The sequence below is a fragment of the Hoplias malabaricus genome, chromosome 3 (assembly GCF_029633855.1).
Source record: "Hoplias malabaricus isolate fHopMal1 chromosome 3, fHopMal1.hap1, whole genome shotgun sequence".
NCBI classification, from domain to species: domain Eukaryota; kingdom Metazoa; phylum Chordata; class Actinopteri; order Characiformes; family Erythrinidae; genus Hoplias; species Hoplias malabaricus.
The window spans coordinates 71174537-71192961 of NC_089802.1; the positions used below are offsets into that span (position 1 = coordinate 71174537).

The window sequence follows — 18425 nt, forward strand, 5'->3', positions numbered from 1 at the left end:
TTGTTATTGTTGTTATTAATGTTATTGTTATTGTTGTTGTTATTATTAATAATACATTTATAATAATTTCTCTTTTCACACACCTCAATAGAATGTCTGCAGGAAGTATTCCAGTGGTTGGGTTTTGTTGTGGAGGTGCGCACTGATTTGACTGCCAGAAAGATGAAGGGTCTCCTGATGGATGTCAGCCAGAGGGAACATAATGGTGACTGCTTTGTATGCTGTATTCTCAGCCATGATGATGAACAAGGTTTTTATGGAACTGATGGAAGAATCATTGACTCCTCTGACATCCTTCAGCCATTTGGCAGAACTAAGTGCCCAAGCTTGGCCGATAAACCCAAAGTGTTCTTCTTACATACTGGCTGGAATGCCTCTAAATATCCAATTCCAGATTCTGATTTCCTGCTGGCTTTAGCAACCATACAAGGATTTCATTCATATAGACATACACTCAAAGGATCCTGGTTCATCCAGTCATTGTGCAAACTGCTGAAAACTGGCTGCAAAAGGTGAGCTAGCACTTTATGACAGATGCTATAATAATTAGTGAATATAGAGAGAATTGCACATTCAATTTAAGAAAAAGAGACAATAGATGAGCACATCACAGCAAAACTTTTCACGCATGCATTGCTGAACACTACAATTTAAATAATCAACTGTGATAATGCACAAAAAAAATAACTAACTTGTTTCACTGTATTCATTTTAACTCCAGGGGTGAAGACATCCTTACAGTCCTCACTCAAGTCATTGTGGAAGTGAGCACGTTAACGCCACACCAAAGCAGAAGTAACATGTCCTTCAGCCAAATCCCTCACATAGACTTCACCTTGAGAAAGAGACTCATCTTCCATGTGCCTGACCCCAACCCACCCAGCTGCTAGCATGACGACACTTCAAACAAATTTGGCCAAGTCTAAAATGGCCAAAAATTAAGCATTAAATTTGATTAACTATAATATTGAATATAATAATGCAGATGGGTTTACTTTCGAGTTATCTTCTAAAGAAGAGTGATCAGAGCCTGTCTTTCACTAAAACAGCACTCTCAGGACTAGCCCATCAGGGTCATGTTTTTTTCTGGTCAGTTTCCAGATTTAAATTTCACAGAGAATAATATTCTTTTTAATTTTTTAAATGTATTTTTATTACTTTTTTTACTTTTTTATTACTTTTATTACTTTTTTAATATTTGAATGATACAGCACCATATATCACTGTTTACCAGATGAATTAGTTACAAGCTTTTTCTGTCACTGATTTAAAAAACATCTCCAAATCTTACTTTATTGTGTTACTAAATTTTTATAGTATTTCCCTTATTTTAATTTAGAGCATTTTTCATTTTAGGTTTTGACTACTTTTTGTTTTGTTTTGTTTTGTTTTAATTTTGTATCATGAAACACATAATGTTTTGAATGTATGGAAAGTTTTATATCAGTAAAGGTTATTATTTGATGGTGGGAATAATGATGGTTATTAATATCACCCCTCAGTTTTCAAGCTAAGGAATATTTTATTTTCCTCTATTTTCAAATTAATGGCCTCTGGTTTTGTCGCACAGAACATCAGGCAGTTCCAGAAGAAGGAAGCTCTTGGTGAATAACCAGTGGGTCAGCTCAGATGTTATGCACGGGTGAGTTTAATTAGTACTTTTCAGGAAACACTTATTAATTACCACCATTCTTAGTATCAACTTAGTGCAGAACTTAATACTGCATAATGAAGCTTTTGGGAAATGCATCACTGACATATACACAATTGGAATTATTCTGTGTAGCTTTTCCATATTAAACATGCTCCAAATGCTGTTCAGAACTTCAGACTAGTTACAGAATATCACGCTTCATAATAACAAACAGAATAGCATGCTTCAGGAAAACATGTTGTCATTAGTATCAGTGTAGCTATGTGACATAGAGACAACTTCAGGAAAACAGGGTGGTAGAAAAAGAGTACCTTCTTGATACTGACTCTGAAATCCTAATCCTGTATAATCTGTGCAGAGAAGGACAGTTTTGTAACATTAATACTTTTTGGAAAACCCAGTTGTCAATTAAATTATGACGTGTGTGCACATACATTTACTTACCCACATTAACAGCTTCATGAGTGTTTGTTTTGGGAGGCAAAATCACCTGACCTTCCTCAACTGTGAACCAAGGATAAATAATATAAATACTCAGCAACTTATAACAGCAGCAGCCTTTCACAGAATCAAACAAAGAGTACATCATTTCAGAAAACTATCCGTTTGTGATTTGGAGACCTCTTGGGGGGAAGCTTTTCACTGCAAAATGTTCTTTAGTAAAGAAACTGGTTTTATATAGAATCCTAAACACTCTACAACCCTTGCATGATTGATGGAGAATGTGCTATAGATGGTTCTATTGAGCACCTTTTAGAAAATGGTTCTATATGGCACCAAAAATGGATCTTGTATTTTAAGAAGCTTGACATTGTAACATTTTAGGTGCAATATAGAACACTTTAGTACATTTAGTACAGAAAATGGTTCCATATAAAACAATGACCATTTAATGAGCCTTGTTCATGATTTAAACAAACCTCAACACAGCACACAGACACCTGATGTTGGAAGTTTTTTCCCCTTCTGATTCTACGTCTTTCAGTTTTTGCTAAACCTTCTTACACAGTGTGGTTTTAAGGATTACCATATGCAGCGATTTGATTGAATTCCTTCATGCACTTCAGCTCTACTTCTTCTTTTAGACTGGAAAGAGCTTTGGTCACACTGTCAAATGAGAGCTGTTGATTGACAGTAAATGTTGAGTCCTCAGGTCCAGGTGAGAGACAGCGAGACTGGAAACTCTGCAGAAAGAGATGAAGAAACATGATGCAAAATGAATTAGCTGCACAGTGAAAATACTAACTGGATTAGGGATGGTACAGCAGTGCTGGAATACTGTCCAAGGTTAAGGTCATTAACCAACACTCCATGGGGCAGAAGACCGCATATGAAACACTTTTAAGGTCAGTGAAGCTGTAAAAATGAGCCAAAATCTCAAAACATAATCAAGATTTAATTTAAAAAAGGGGGCAACCCAGAAGCAAAAGAAGATATCTGGAAAATTCACTAACAGAAAAAGATTGTTATTATTTTAGATTAAATTTTTTGAAAATTATCATTCATTCATTCCTGTGGGACTGTGGGAGGAAACCGGAGCACCCCGAGGAAACCCACGCAGACACAGGGAGAACACACCACACTCCTCACAGACAGTCACCCGGAGAAAACCCACATAGACACAGGGAGAACACATCACACTCCTCACCGACAGTCACCCGGAGGAAACCCACGCGGACACGGGGAGAACACACCACACTCCTCACAGACAGTCACCTGGAGGAAACCCACACAGACACAGGGAGAACACACCAAACTCCTCACAGACAGTCACCCGGAGGAAACCCACACAGACACAGGGAGAACACACCACACTCCTCACAGACAGTCACCCGGAGGAAACCCACGCGGACTCGGGGAGAACACACGACACTCCTCACAGACAGTCACCCGGAGGAAACCCACGCAGACATGGGGAGAACACACCACACTCCTCACATACAGTCACCCGGAGGAAACCCACGCGGACACGGGGAGAACACACCATACTCCTCACATTCAGTCACCGAGAGGAAACCCACACGGACACGGGGAAAACACACCACACTCCTCACATACAGTCACCTGGAGTGGGAATTGAACCCACAACCTCCAGGTCCCTGGAGCTATGTGACTGCGATGCTATAGCTGCGCCACCGTGACGCCCTTTTTAGAAAATTACAAAAATTTAATTAATTTTTCATAGATTGTAAATGGCAGTTATTGGGGGAAAATTGTTGTGATTGCCGTGACTATATTTAAGATTTTTAGCACTTAATGATGATCCTGCTCCCCTGTAAATAGGACTGCTTTTCTTACCCGGAGGAAGTTTATGTGATCCTCTGTTTGTGTTAGCTGCTCCAGTTCAGTGTCTCTCCACTTAAGGTCGGCAATCTCCCGCTCCAATTTCTTAATTATTTCTTCCCCACGACTCACTTCAACTGTTTCCTGAGCTCTGATCAGCTCGGTTACCTCAGAGCGCTTTTTCTCCAGAGACTGAATCAGTTCAGTAAAGATCCTCTCACTCTCCTTCACTGCCGTCTCTGCAGAGTGCTGTTAGGAATAAGATGGAGGACATGTTAGAAATGAACTATGGTTTCTTCTCTATGATGAAGTTAGATATTTTTTGTATGAGATATTACCGTTTAACTGCATGGTTACTGCAGCAAAATGGCACCAACTACTTACTGACACACTTTTATTCATTTTCTTTTCGTTTGTAAAGAAATGTAGGATGAGCAGTTGTCCACAAAACCTCTCCACCAGTTCTCTGCAAAATACTCACCTTCAGAGTTTTTAGAGCTTGTTCCAGCTCGTGGACAATATTCTGTTTCTCCTGAATGGTCTGCTGGACGTCCTCCTGGATCTTCTTCAGTTCACTCTGTGGGACAAACACATAAATCATATTCAGATATTTATGAATGTGTAAAATATGAATGGCTTATCCATAGTTAAGACTCACATGTTCAGAGAAATCTGCAGGTTTATTTTTCCGTGCACACCCACAAAGTTATTCAAGTTCGCAGATGACACCACGGTGATAGGCCTGATCAGAGATAATGACAAGATGGCCTATAGAGATGAGGTGCAGCACCTGGCTGCACTGTGCCACAACAAGAACCTGGCACTTAACACCCAGGAAGCCAAGGAGATCATCATGGACTTCATGAAGGCTAGAAGCCAGGCTCATGCCCCCATCTACATCAATGGAGCTGCAGTTGAGCAGGTGTCTAGCCTGAAGTTCCTCGGCATCCACATCTCTAGCAATCTCACTGGATCTATGAACTCCTCCATCCTGTTCAAAAATGCACAACAGGGCCTTTACTTCCTGCGTAGCTTCAAAAATGTCCCCTGAGTCCCAAGATCCTGGTGGACTTTTACCACTGTATCATTGAGAGCATACTTACTAGCTGCATCTCTGTGTGGTACAGCAACTGCTCTGCAGCTGACCGCACAGTACTCCTACCATCCTAACTGCTTCCTTATTCCTTCTGCATGGATAATGTACTTTATTCATATTTGCACTACCATTGCACTGCCACTTAACGGCATCATGTTTCTTCTGCGCTGCTAATGTGCAGAAGCCTATTGCAGTATTACTCAGCAATACTAACTATATATATATATATTAAGCAATAGCTATATTTATATATTTTTTTTACAATCTACTGTATCATTTACAAGTTACTTACTCCACTTTATGTAAATAATACTGTATATTGTACTTCTGGTTAGATGCTAACTGCATTTCATTGGCTCTGTACCTGTACTATACAAAATGACAATAAAGTTGAGTCTAATCTCATTTAATGAAGCTAGCACCTCAACACTGGACAGTACAATTATGGAGCTATAGATGGTCTTGTGCCCTAAGGTTTCCTTTTACTCTGACAGAGCTTATGCAGCATCCTAACTGAATGAGACTGAGGAACTGTTCTCTTGACCTTGTGTTGGCCTCTTGTGTGTAGGCGCTATTAGAAGTTGGTGTTCATTTTCTGCTGATGATCCCATGGTGCCAGCATCTCTCAATGTTGAGGACTTGGCTCTGATGTTCTGAAAACATCTGCAGCTTCCTTCGTAGTGTTTATACTCATGGTTTCTAGACAGCCCCACATCCTTTAAGACCCTTTGCCGCTTTCCTGCCTGCTTTAGCACTGATATTTTCAAAAGCGTGTTCAAACTGGTGTGATTTTGTCAAATTACTTAACCTCTCAATCCCATAAATGCAGCATTTGCAAATCACCATTTCAGTACTGTAAGATTTATAACTGATTCAACTTAATAAACAGTCCAAACTGAAATGGTTCCTAGGTCTCACCTGTTTCTCCATTCTTTCTGCCACAACTGGAACTGTGTCATGGCCCTGGTGTTCGTCCATCGTGCACAAATAGCAGATGTAAATCTGGTCAGTGCGACAGTAGATCTCGATCAGTTTGTCATGCTGAGAGCAGACCTTCTCTTGCAGGTATGTGGAGGCTTCGATCAGCTTGTGCTTTTTCAAGGCAGGCAATTCCAGATGAGGTTTAAGATGAGTTTTGCAGAAGGAAACTAAGCACACCAAACAGGTCTGGAGGGCTGGGCATTTTTCTTCAGTGCAGAAATCACATGTCACCTCTTCAGGTAGAGCAGGAGAACACTTGTCGATGTCAGGGTTCTTCAGTTTCTCCACAACCTCAGCCACAACGTTATTTTTGCACAGAACTGGGCGTGGACTGAAGGTCACCCGGCACTTGGGGCAGTTGTAGACTCCTATCTGATCATCTTGATCCCAGCAGCCATTAATACACTCTTTACAGAAGTTGTGCCCACAGGGAGTTGTGACTGGGTCCTTTAGCAGATCCAGACAGATTGCACAGCTAAAGTGATCCTGCTGCACAGAGATACTGGCCTCTGCCATTTCCCTGCTGTACCAGACTGAGAGTGGGATCAGTTTCGTTTTCTCTGCACTGAGTGGGTGTGGTTTCCTAGATCTGGACGTCATAGGAGAGAGAGATTCCCTTGGGTGACTAAAGTGTTATTTCATGATGTTTTAATACATAGGACTGTTTAATACCTGATTCAGCTGTTGGAGCCAATGTGCTTAAGAACTTGATTGTAAGAATAATATACAGAGACTCTAATTTAATTGTATAAGGCAAAACTGTGGACAACAGGGAATGGACAGCACTTCATTTTATTTTATTTATTTTTCCATACATCACTAAGCATGGTAGGATATAAATAGTTTAATGGTGTCAAGCAAGAGACCTTGTTGAAAGCACAACATTTGAAAACAGACCAAGGACTTACTGCTATCAACAATATATATATATAGTTAATTTAATAATGCTTTAATCAAACAAATTGCAATTTAGGACATGCATATTTGAACAGCATTGCCTTCACCACATTAACACATATTAGTGTGTGTGTGTGTGTCTGTGTGTGTGTGTGTAAACCTGCGGATTAATGAAATGATAAAAAAAAAAAAAGTTACAAAAATATCTTTTATTATCATTTTTTTATAACAAAGGGAAAAGGCTCATACAAAACTCACAGAATAAAGGCAAGTCATGACACGCAGAAATTTATGGCACATACTGCAGAAGTGTCCGTTTCTTCTGCATGCCCAGATAGCAGAATGGAAGGCTGAGAAAGAACCAACCACAAGAGGCAGAAATATCTGTGCACAGTTCAGTCAGGGGGTTCAGTCCAGTGTAAAGACCAGCTTCTTGGTCAGAGTGTAGCGAGGCTCTGGCATCTGTTTGTGACCATTCAAAATTTTCTTGCTCACTTCTCGGTTCACCCTCGTCAGAATGGAAAGGATATCTTCTTTGCTGCGATTAAAATAAAGAAAGACAGAAAGAAAAAAGATAAATACAATGCAAGAAACAGGCTTATAGCCAGGTAATATACTGAGCATATCTCACATACTAAAGGGGTTTCATATATTTTAAAACAGAATAAGTCAGAGAACACCCTTCATTGCCATTAAGTACAAATGTCTGCAGAGCTGAGGACAAATGTTTACTTAGACCAAGACTTTCAAACTCTTTTTTTTCATTTAGGGAAGTCAGTTGGGGCATCGTCTTTTTCATATCAGAGGTCACTCATGTTGAACTTTGTCAGTACCTTTACATTTTGTGTAAAAAGTAAACATGAAAACAACATGCTATCTTTTTTGTCCGTCCCCAGCACCCATGGAGCAGCTGGGGCTTAGGTGCCTTGTTGAAGGGCATCTCAGCTATGGACAGAGAAAGGAAGACAGCTCGGTTTTTTCCCTCCCATCACACACAATTTTCCTGCCAGTTGTGGGGATCAAACTAGTGACCTTCCAGTCACAATCTGCCCCACTACTACTAAGCCATAACTGCCCAAATTACCCCACGGCGTCCCCTGCCCAAGCTGCATTCATGGCAAAGGGCTGCAGTCCTGAATTACTGAAAGCTCACTAGATCTACTCTTTTGCCCATAGATTATTGTTGATTTCAAACAAGAACATTTATTGTTCAAATATAAGCAAATTAATCGTGATTATTATTTTTTTTTTAATCTTACAGCCCTACACTTATCTCATATAAACAAGTCATGAACAAATGATTACTTACTGTTGCAGGCCATTCTCAATCTGCTTGCACAACTCCTGGATGAAGATAGATCCTTTTTGCGTATGGCGGAAAGACTTGTAAGACTCCACAGTTGCCATTCCAATCAAAAAATCAGCTTCGATAGGAATACTGTAAAATGTGATGCTTTGGGCATCTTGTTCATAGTTCTCCTCACTTGATTCTGCGTCACCATCTGCCTTAATGTATGCGGATCTTTGAAAATTAGTGCCCTGGCATGCCTGGATGAAGAAGAGTTTAGGCTTGTCCAGCAACGACTTACAATGGGCAAAAGACAGAGTGAAATCTCGAATCTCTACTTGTTGCTCGTCTGTGCCGTAGACTGTTCCCTTCATCCCATGAGAGAGGACACAGCAGACAAATGCATCCATTTGAGAATGGTCCTTCTCTGAAAACTCCTTGATAACTTGCAGCATATCGGAGCTACTTTGGTTTGCCTTTACCTCTACCTGAAAATGTAATTTGGAAAATATCCTCTTGAGCTCCTCTGAGAGAGAGAGAGAGAGAGAGAGAGAGAGAGAGAGAGAGAGAGAGAGAGAGAGATTACTAACTGTGCGTGCACACCAAAAGCAATAAAATCGTTCAGCGTCGCCTGTGCAGCAGATGATGTGTCGCTGGTGGAAGTGTCCAGCAACACGCGAGTAGGCAGCGCCCCAAGTACAGCAACCAGTTTAAGGGCATAGGCTTTATTTATTCACAGAATGATCACAACCTTGACTAGACTTTTTATCTTTTATCAGAACCTCATTTTATAAATTAAAAAAACCCTGAAAATACAAACCTACAGCTATGTTCATTTTGTTTATGTAACAATAACAGAACATTATTTTTTACTCAAAAGTCAACTGTAATTTGGGCATAACGTAATTTATCAAAAAAAGTAGCTCTACTTAAACATTCAAAGCAAATATTATTTATACTTTCAGTTGTAATAAACAAAAAGCTACACTGTATGGGACTTAAAGGGCCTTTTTGAGAAAGGAACAAATCTTCAGTAGGAACCAAATTGAGTAGAGCACTTCGTGAAGACTACTTTCTGATTGGTAGTCGCTGCCTCGCGTCACTGCTCATTTGCATAAAATTAAGCAGAGATGAACGTCATCGTGTTGCTGAATCACCCACTTTGTATGGAACGCCGTTGGACTCTAAACGTGTTGGATTCTCCGTGTTAACACGTAGCGTTTAATTTCGTGTTAACACGCTAAGGTATTTACGTGTTAACGCGTTATGGACGTGTTAACACGTTAAGTATGTGTATTTCGTGAATCATGATTCTTTACTGCCACCTACTGGTGTATTGAGTTAATTTCTGAAACAACATAAAGCCTTAACTTACCAAATAACGGAAAAATTCCAATGTTTAATGTTCTGAACAATGTTTTTTTTTTATTTTATGAGATTTTGCATAACCATTATACATATTTAAATATATATATATAAACCCCTATATTTATATATATATATAAATATATATATATATATAAACCCCTCACTTCAACCACTGAATTTACTGCTGAAAAAAGGCGTTTTTTTTTATTCAGATTTTTTGGTTCAATTCCATTTTGATGGAGATTTAACCTCTCAAGTTTTTAATTTATGTATAAAAGTAGATACACATAATTAAATAAAACATGAGTAAATTAATGTAACTTTAAACATATTACACATGTTTACAGAAAGAGGAGGATCTGGAAATTTCACTATGGGTTTGTATTGACACCGTATTTTTTAGCAGTATGCTTTTAAAAGAGTGCACATAATTTATAAATGTGAATGAATTACGCCTCAGTATGTGTCACACACAGTGTGAGAGAATAGTGATGCTTGTTTGATATAAAACTATGAAAAGCTTTAGAGCATGTTATGAATGAAGTTATATAATAATATGCATGTTTATAAATTTTAAAGGTATTAAACACCAAATTTTTTATTTGTGAAAAATAAACTTCCAGTTGCCATGGGGCTCATCTTACTAATATTGCTGTCTTCACACTGCTCACGTAGGGCTCATCGTAGCCATAGGTCAGCGCTTAGCTCACTATGTTATGAATAATTCAGGGACGTAGGGACTACGTTCACAAAGGATTTTGTTTCGTGTCAGCTACAGTGTGTGATGTAAATCCTATCATGAATATGTAAGTACGCCCAGATTTGAGGCCTCCCAATGGCGAAAACCTTAAGAAGCGTGTAAACGTGTCATTTTTGGTCACGTTATAGCGACAAAATTGTACGTGTTAACACACAAAATTTTAATAACATGTTAACGCGCATGTGTTCACACGTTTAGAGCCCAACGGCGTTCTATACACTTTGTGTCGCTAGCGGTCGTGTTGTTTAACGTCACCCAGTGTAGCTGACTCTCATTGAAAATGAATGACTTCCGGTCGCCGTGTTGCTTTTGGTGTACGTGCACAGTATACAACAACATAATTTGTATGACATTAAAAATGTGGTATCATTTAATAACTCCTTGTTCACATAACTTTCAAAATACTGAATTAATATTAATTTATAGTTGTATATAAAATAACAAAGTAATATAATGATTCCAAATAATATTGTTTTACATGACAACTTAAGCACTTATAAACCTGAAATCGATAATACCTTCATCCTTCTCGGTTCCTTTTCGGGGAGGCAAATTCGTAAAGTACATGTTGTTGATGATCAAACAGTAGCCACGAGGCCGACGCTTCAGGTGATAACAGTCCTACATTGATGAAGAGCAAAGTATGATCAACAAAGGATTTTCTCCATTCCCTTTCCATTCTATTCTATTCAAAGTCAATGTGTCTAAATGCAGACTGTTATTTATAACAAACAGAACAACTGTTATTTACGACCATAATTACAATTGATCCTGAGAGACCTGTCGGTCTGTGTAACATTTATCGGTTCAGTTTCCTGATCGTTTGAGGCTAAATACAAATATAGAAAATTGGGTTTAAAACTTAATTTTTCCATTTGGTCTATTAAAAAAACAATGGGTTTTCCTTCGTTTTTCCAAATTTCTAATATTTAATTTCTGCTCCTCAAAATCAGAATTTCTTCATTTCCTTCTTTCCCTTTACTGAGTTTTATAACGAAAGTGATAGGATTGTACCATCACAGCGAGGGGACATGCTCTCTGAGCGTAAACCATACCACCGGCTTTCCACTAAAAAGCAGATAATGTCTTCATACTTGTTAAGGGCTGACATTATACAGAGACACACAGAACAGCAGGGTCAGCATTTACTCGGCCGGTGCAGTCAAACCATCTACATTTCAAGAAAAGGCAGTCATGCCGTGTAGGCTTCTTTGTGTGGTGTTTCTTGTGGAAAAGCACAGAAAAACTGGACTCTAATTAGACGTTATTTTAATCACAAAATCTATCCTCATTTGTCAAAAAATAATTGTTATAACCCTTAAACCGGGCGGCACGGTGGTGCAGCAGCAGGTAGTGTCGCAGTCACACTGCTCCAGGGACCTGGAGGTTGTGGGTTCAGGTCCCGCACCGGGTGACTGTCTGTGAGGAGTTTGGTGTGCTCTCCCTGTGTCTGCGTGGGTTTCCTCCCACAGTCCAAAAACACATGTTGGTAGGTGGGTTGGCGACTCAAAATTGTCCGTAGGTGTGAGTGAGTGAGTGTCAGTGTTGCCCTGTGAAGGACTGGCGCCCCCTCCAGGGTGTATTCCCGCCTTGCACCCAATGATTCCAGGCAGGCTCTGGACCCACCGCAACCCTGAACTGGATAAGCGCTTACAGATAATGAATGAATGAATAACCCTTAAGCCAGAGACCAAACCCCATAACCTGAATGAAATTCACAGTTCCTGATATTAAAAAGTAAAATCTAATTGGTTATGTGTATTGTGTAATATGTGTAAATGCTGACACTGCTGCTGTTTCTGAGTACGAATATATTATTCGCTGTTGGGAAGTCTGTGTTTAACGTGCAGAGAGGTACAGCAGGTTGGTCTCCCCCTGCTGTGATGGTACAGTCCTATCACTTTCATTACAAGGCGCAATAAAGGTGTAAATGAGAAAAGGGAATAAAGAGTTGTTTTTTTATTTTTCTGAAATTCTGATATTGAGAAGCAGAAATGTAAAATTAGATAATTGGAAAAAGAAGGGAAAACCCTTTTTTTTCTTACTATATCAAATAAAAAAAAATGAAATTTTAAACCCAATTTTCTATATTTGTATTTAGCCTCAAACGATCAGGAAATTGAACTAATAAATGTTACACAGACCCAGTGTTATGTGCATGTGCTTTAGTTCCTCTTGCCACCTGTTCCATGATTATTTTTTGTAACGTTCAGTCTCATGACTTTTGGTTTTAAACTCATTAGCTGTGAGGTCACACACTTTTTAAGCTATTCATTTTTTTGGTTTTGATTTAAAATACCTCTTCCGGCTTGTCTGTTGTTGGTGTGCACTCCCGTGCATCTGATTCTACTAATGAGAGGGGAAGAAAAACATAAGAATATAACAGAAGGTAAGTGAATGGATGCAGTATGATTGTGTATTTCAGTTGTAGTCTTGATGTTTTTGTGAAAATGTGTTTTGCAAAGAAGTAGGAAAAATAAAACAAACACACACCTTGTGAAACCTCCATGGGAGATGGAACCTGTGCCGCATCCCATAAACAAGCCCAGAAGAAAGCAAAACAAATTAAGATACAAGTTACGATACAAAACAAACAAATTATATATATATATATATATTTATTATCTTGTCATTTATCTTAACTTAATCTATGAAATGAACAGAGTTTAACTAATAGTTCATAAAGGCTATATAAGCTCTTTTGAACTATTTTGAAAAAACAGAACTCGTTTTTCAGTGAAGTATGTTTACACTTACATTAGTGTCGTCCAGAGATTTTTCTTGTGGTGGAGCACTAGGAACAACATTTCCTACCAAAACAGGAGCATATGGCACAATGAGCACATGACAGATACATTAGTGAAAGAGGAACAATGCTTCCATTTAGTATATTAGTATCTGTCCATTTAGTATGTGTCATCATTAGCTATATTCATTCATTCATTATCTGTAAGCGCTTATCCTGTTCAGGGTCACGGTGGGTCCAGAGCCTACCTGGAATCAATGGGCGCAAGGCGGGAATACACCCTGGAGGGGGCGCCAGTCCTTCACAGGGCCCATTTAGTATGTGTATCATTAGCCATAATAAATTCTCAATTATTTGTCCAGAAAAATTAAAGGGGAGGATATTGCCCTTTCCCCTAAAGATCACTAAAGTACTAATAAATAGGTGCTGAAAAAAAATGAGAATGAATAAATGAAATACGAGAGAACTAGATACAAGAGGGAAAAACAACAACTCACCTTCTGGTTGCCTTGATATCTGAGAATTCTGAAATGTCCGGACCCTATTGGCCAGCTCTTTATCACATTTATCCAGAATGGCTTCTAGTACATCCATTTTATCTTCGCCAAGCATCTCCGTCTTCTCCATCTCGGTCAGAACATCCAGAAATGTCTGTGTGATTCAGTTAGGGTAAGAAATCAGCAGACCTTAAAGTACATAAAATACATGAAATCCCTCATAGCTTTCAAGTCTTTATAGCAGCCTTTGTTCTCTAGTTTGGGATTTCATACATAAAGAGAGTGTTAATATAGTAAAAACACACATACCACACATACTTTATGGCTACTTTATTACACTTAGCTCATCTGAACACCTTTAGAGACTATCGTGTATGTCTTTCCATGTGACAACTGGACTATTGTACCAGTTAAACATCTGTCTTATGAGTGCTAAACTATAGTCAATAGTGGTCAAATGAAGGTCCATTTGGTGGTGAATGCCCATAGATGAACAGAGTAGATAACAGAGAGGAGCAGAAAAATATTAAGCTACAAATGTCTGTAATTTATGTACATCTATTCAGTAGGTGTACATAATAAAATGGCAAAAGAATGTAGGTATAAGATACTTGAAAAACATATTGCCCAGTATGTACTTACAGCAGACTGAAGTTTTGCCTGGGGCAAACCCGTCAGAAGAAATTTCACACTCTTAAGATTTTCATTTGTGATGTCTTCAGACAGCTTATAGAGCATCACTCTAAAACACACATGAGTAGTGTATTAGGGAGCAGACAGAGTTTTGGCAATTGTAAACAATTCTACAGCATACTATACTGTTACAAAAACAGGAACAACAATTGGTAATAACAGCTGTCCAAATATCTGCATGAGATTGTGAGCTAAGCAAACCATAAATAAATCAAACATTGACAGTAATGAAAGGCTAAAACTGCAATACTGAATAATGAGGGCTAAATAAGGGGCAACGCATGAAGTGGCAGGTTGGTGCACAGTTTAGTTTCAAATGTTCCCATCCGCTGCCTTCATATTTCTATTAGGATCAAGTTGAAAGGCATGGTCAACATCTATCCAATGCTATGTCTGTCCATGACAAGAATGGAACAGCAGTGTTGCCGATGGTGAAACAAGAAATATTATAATATTTATGTTCATATTTACCTGTATGATGAAACCCCAGAGCTGGAGTCTGTCTGGTTTTGCAGTGAACGGCTGACTTCTTGGCTGTTGGTCTTTAGATAACGCAGCAGGTCATAGCGCCCAATGATGTAAAGCAGTTCAGCAAGTAAGGTGCTATCATCAAGGAGGTTCTGCTCTTTCAGCCGTTTGAACAAGTCCTTGGCATCCTTTACAGACTCCAAACGTTTCTTGCTGAGGACGTCCACACACAGGAACTTCAGGGCAGCCACGTCACTCTTGGTCAGCTCCTCGTCAATCTCATGAAGCACTTCGAGTCTGACCATGATGAGGCAGTTCGAAAAGAGTGCAGGAAACTTGAAACAGTTTTCTCCCTCCCTACAAAGGGAAACAATAGTCAGCAGCATTCCTCCCATGTAAATACAGCTTTGTGCAAAAGAAGAATTTCAGTGAGGTAATGTAAATTATTTTAAAAGAGCAGTAAATCATGTTTACCAACAAAAAAGCAGCAAAGAACATTTATGGAAGTTATCTGACTCACAGTACTAACTCTTGCAGGAAGTGGTAATGATTTACAACAGCTGCACAACCTTTAGGAAATGCATGATTCTAGTTTTAAATCTTTTGCTACAAAGTGCATTTCACATTAGATTCATTCATTGTCTCTAACCACTTATCCAGTTCAGGGTCACCGTGGGTCTGGAGCCTACCCGGAATCATTGGGCGCATGGCAGGAAAACACCCTGGAGGGGGCGCCAATCCTTCACAGGGTGACATACACACACATTCACTCACACCTATGGACACTGAGTCGTCAATCCACCTACCGTGGCAGGAAACTGGAGTACCCGGAGGAAACTCACACGGACACAGGGAGAACACACCACCCTCCTCACAGACAGTCACCCGGAGGAAACTCACACGGACACAGGGAGAACACACCACCCTCCTCACAGACAGTCACCCGGAGGAAACTCACACGGACACGTGGAGAACACACCACTCTCCTCACAGACAGTCACCCGGAGGAAACCCACATGGACACGTGGAGAACACACCAAACTCCTCACAGACAGTCACCTGGAGCAGGACTTGTGTTACTGGAGCTGTGTTACTCTGACACTACCTGCTGCGCCACTGTGGCGCCCTCATTTCCATTTAGATAATGAATGTTTGTAGTATCTGAACTAAACAATCTACGTCATAATTGTGAGACAGTAAACCATTATTTTGAGATAGTCATTATTACGAGACAAAGTCATTATTGTGAAGCAGTAGACCCATGTCATTATTAAGAGAGAGTTTCTCACTGTGTAGTAGTAAGTAATTATGAGAGAGTATTAGTAATAGATTATTGTGAGAGAGTAAATCTGTTATGATTAAGTCATAGTAAGTTATTATTAGGAGGCACTATGTCATTGATATAAGATAATGTTATTAATTGTAAAATAAGTCATTATTTTAAGTCAGTAATCATAGAGATCATAAGAAATTCATAAAAGAACTGAAGAGATGTTACTTTTGAAATATAAGATAAGACCTAATTATTATTAGATGCTATGGCATTATCTTATTTATTTTTTTTTACACTTTATAAAGTTTTATTTACGAGATAGCAAGTCATTATCCACACTACTAGAACCTTCCTTCACTGGGCGCTCGGCAGGAACACACCCCGGCAACAACTGGTAGATTACAGGGGGAAAGTTATTATCGGACCGTGACTAACAGTTATGTCCTTGTCGATGTTTCGCTTAAGTTTGTCCCACGCGGCTCTTGGTAGATGCTGTGAGAGTCGAGTTGTTTAAACAGCAGAGGTTTTAAGTTATTATTTTTCTTCAGATGAACACGCGCCTTACGTAGGCTACGTAAGCAATGTCTACGCACTTTCTTTCCTCGTTTAACTGCTCCTGTTGTCTATCAGTTACTTAAATAAAAATGCTTCACGATATATGTAAACATCAAAAATGAGGTAAACATCAAACGTCAGACTACATTTACGCCAGGGAGCAGATAGAGGTTTGGCAATCATACATACTATATTGTAAACAAACAAACAAACGACATAATATAATAACAATATAACAAAGTTTCCGAAAAATCGATTGAACTTTTATAAATCATATATTAATACATACAAAACGAACCACTGGGTCCACTGTTCGTTTTGAGGCGAACGCCAGCGGAGGTTATATTTCAGTTGATATTAGCTTGCCCGTGGCTAGCAAAGCTTCTGAAAACTATAATCAAACAGGCTAGTCCTTTTTCTTACCTTCACAGTCAAAATGAGGTGGTTTAATCGGAGAGGTTCAATAATATAACGTCATAGTCCAACCACAACTGAAGTAGCTAGAATGCTCCAAGTTCATGGCCGCTGGGGCAGGTCTAACGCCGAGAAGTAGGTCAGAAAAAGAGTCAGTAACTGAGGAACCTGGCGCTCTCACAACAACAACAACCCACCGTCCAACAGTCACCACAGCCACTACAACGGTCTTTGTTCATAAATCCAACATTAGTAACAATTAACACTCCAAAGAAGTCTCAATACAATTACCTGACATTTAATTCGAAATAATATTCAAGTTAACTACGGAAAACACAACTGACGTAGAGGCGGTAGAGCGGTCGTTTCCTGTAAACGTCAGACTGTTGACCTCAGTGCGATGTAGTTGATGTTGATCACTGGGACACGATTTTACTCATTAAAACATAAATTACATGTAAACAACGACAGCAATAAAAGAGAAAACTTGCTCTCCAGAAAATGTCTGTTTCATATCCCCCGCCCAGATAAATTAATAAAGAATAATAAAGCAGCACTGATTACATACACGCTTGAACACAGGCGAATAACGGTGGTAATTTTCTTACCTTCACAATACGAAATTCACGAGGTTTAATCGGTTTCTTTCGAGACACCCACGTCCATCTACTTTACCCACAGAAATTAAAACGATTCTTTTTACAAACCAGTAGATATCTAACCTATCTTTCAAAATTTCGCCCACTTCGGGGAAGTGCTTAGTCACTAGAAACTAGCCACACTGTACTTGTTGTGGACCTGTTTCAAAAAGTAATACACGTTAGCCGAGCCCATGCGATTGTTTTGCGCATGCTCAGTGCCACAGTGGTTGATGGTTAAATTCTCGAGAATTTCCCCTGGGGATCAATGTCTGTCTGTTTGTCCGTCCGTCCGTCCGTCCGCCTTTCTTTCTTTCTTTCTTTCTTTCTTTCTTTCCATGTGGTTTTTGACTTCGATAAGTCAGTTTTCCTCGGGAGCACTGTATTATCTTAGCTTAATGTAATTGTTTGGTTTACTGTTCCAAAACCGTACACGGTGAAAAATACTACTAATAATAGTATACTAATAATAATTAATGGTGTGGACAGATGGGCTTTGAAATACAGATCACCATTTCTGGTCATCAGAATAGGTGACACCAGTGTACCTTAAAAATAATTATGTTCAACCAACAATATCTTATCGAGTGACATGTAATATCTAAAAATTTTCAGCAAAATATACTATATATATATATATATATATATATATATATATATATATATATATATATTCATTCATTCATTCATTCATTATCTGTAACCGCTTATCCAGTTCAGGGTCGCGGGGGGTCCAGAGTCTACCTGGCATCATTGGGTGCAAAGCAGGAATACACCCTGGAGGGGGCGCTAGTCCTTCACAGGGCGACACACA

General features: G+C 39.1%; 3 protein-coding genes across 7 annotated transcripts in view; 1 reads left to right on the forward strand and 2 right to left on the reverse strand.

The window, feature by feature from the left end:
• LOC136691894 (caspase-8-like) overlaps positions 1-1223 on the forward strand; it is a 4799-nt gene extending 3576 nt beyond the window's left edge. The window contains exons 5-6 of the mRNA XM_066664817.1: positions 92-512; positions 722-1223. Of these exons, the coding sequence (XP_066520914.1) occupies positions 92-512; positions 722-890 (590 nt within the window). The 3' untranslated portion in view covers positions 891-1223. The remainder of the gene's footprint in view (positions 1-91; positions 513-721) is intronic.
• A 438-nt stretch (positions 1224-1661) lies between these two features.
• LOC136691893 (E3 ubiquitin-protein ligase TRIM47-like) lies at positions 1662-6530 on the reverse strand. The gene is made up of 6 exons (XM_066664816.1): positions 5952-6530; positions 4419-4514; positions 3953-4186; positions 2682-2838; positions 2099-2158; positions 1662-2004 (listed from the first exon to the last, which is right to left on the reverse strand). Exons 1-6 carry the CDS (start codon positions 6528-6530, stop codon positions 1880-1882), a joined length of 1251 nt encoding a protein of 416 aa, XP_066520913.1. The 3' UTR covers positions 1662-1879.
• A 303-nt stretch (positions 6531-6833) lies between these two features.
• On the reverse strand, positions 6834-17803 carry casp8 (caspase 8, apoptosis-related cysteine peptidase). Of its 5 annotated transcripts, none has more exons than XM_066664156.1 (10): positions 16983-17338; positions 14735-15088; positions 14213-14312; positions 13571-13724; positions 13085-13137; positions 12821-12848; positions 12627-12673; positions 10846-10948; positions 8221-8725; positions 6834-7449 (listed from the first exon to the last, which is right to left on the reverse strand). In XM_066664156.1, the coding sequence occupies exons 2-10, from the start codon at positions 15034-15036 to the stop codon at positions 7320-7322; spliced, it is 1422 nt and encodes a 473-aa protein (XP_066520253.1). In that variant the 5' UTR covers positions 15037-15088; positions 16983-17338; the 3' UTR covers positions 6834-7319. The 5 variants fall into 5 exon arrangements, with proteins under 5 accessions (XP_066520253.1, XP_066520250.1, XP_066520252.1 ...); XM_066664153.1 differs by lacking the exon at positions 16983-17338 and adding an exon at positions 17582-17803 and having other exon boundaries at positions 6835-7449; positions 12627-12676; XM_066664155.1 differs by having other exon boundaries at positions 6835-7449; positions 12627-12676; positions 17265-17344.
• Between the last annotated feature and the right edge of the window lie 622 nt (positions 17804-18425).

Bases quoted from the DNA above. Each gene is read 5' to 3' on its own strand.
- LOC136691893 (XM_066664816.1), bottom strand. From the start codon at position 6,530: ATGGCAGAGGCCAGTATCTCTGTGCAGCAGGATCACTTTAGCTGTGCA. The intron at 2,159-2,681 runs GTAATCCTTAAA...CTTGGTTCACAG, and splicing joins CAATCAAATCGCTGCATATG to TTGAGGAAGGTCAGGTGATT. The intron at 2,005-2,098 runs GTAAGTAAATGT...TTCTCTGCACAG, and splicing joins TCATGAAGCTGTTAATGTGG to ATTATACAGGATTAGGATTT.
- casp8 (XM_066664153.1), bottom strand. From the start codon at position 15,036: ATGGTCAGACTCGAAGTGCTTCATGAGATTGACGAGGAGCTGACCAAG. The intron at 12,677-12,820 runs GTGTGTGTTTGT...CCCTCTCATTAG, and splicing joins TCCCATGGAGGTTTCACAAG to TAGAATCAGATGCACGGGAG. The intron at 10,949-12,626 runs GTATTTTAAATC...TCATCAATGTAG, and splicing joins CAACAGACAAGCCGGAAGAG to GACTGTTATCACCTGAAGCG.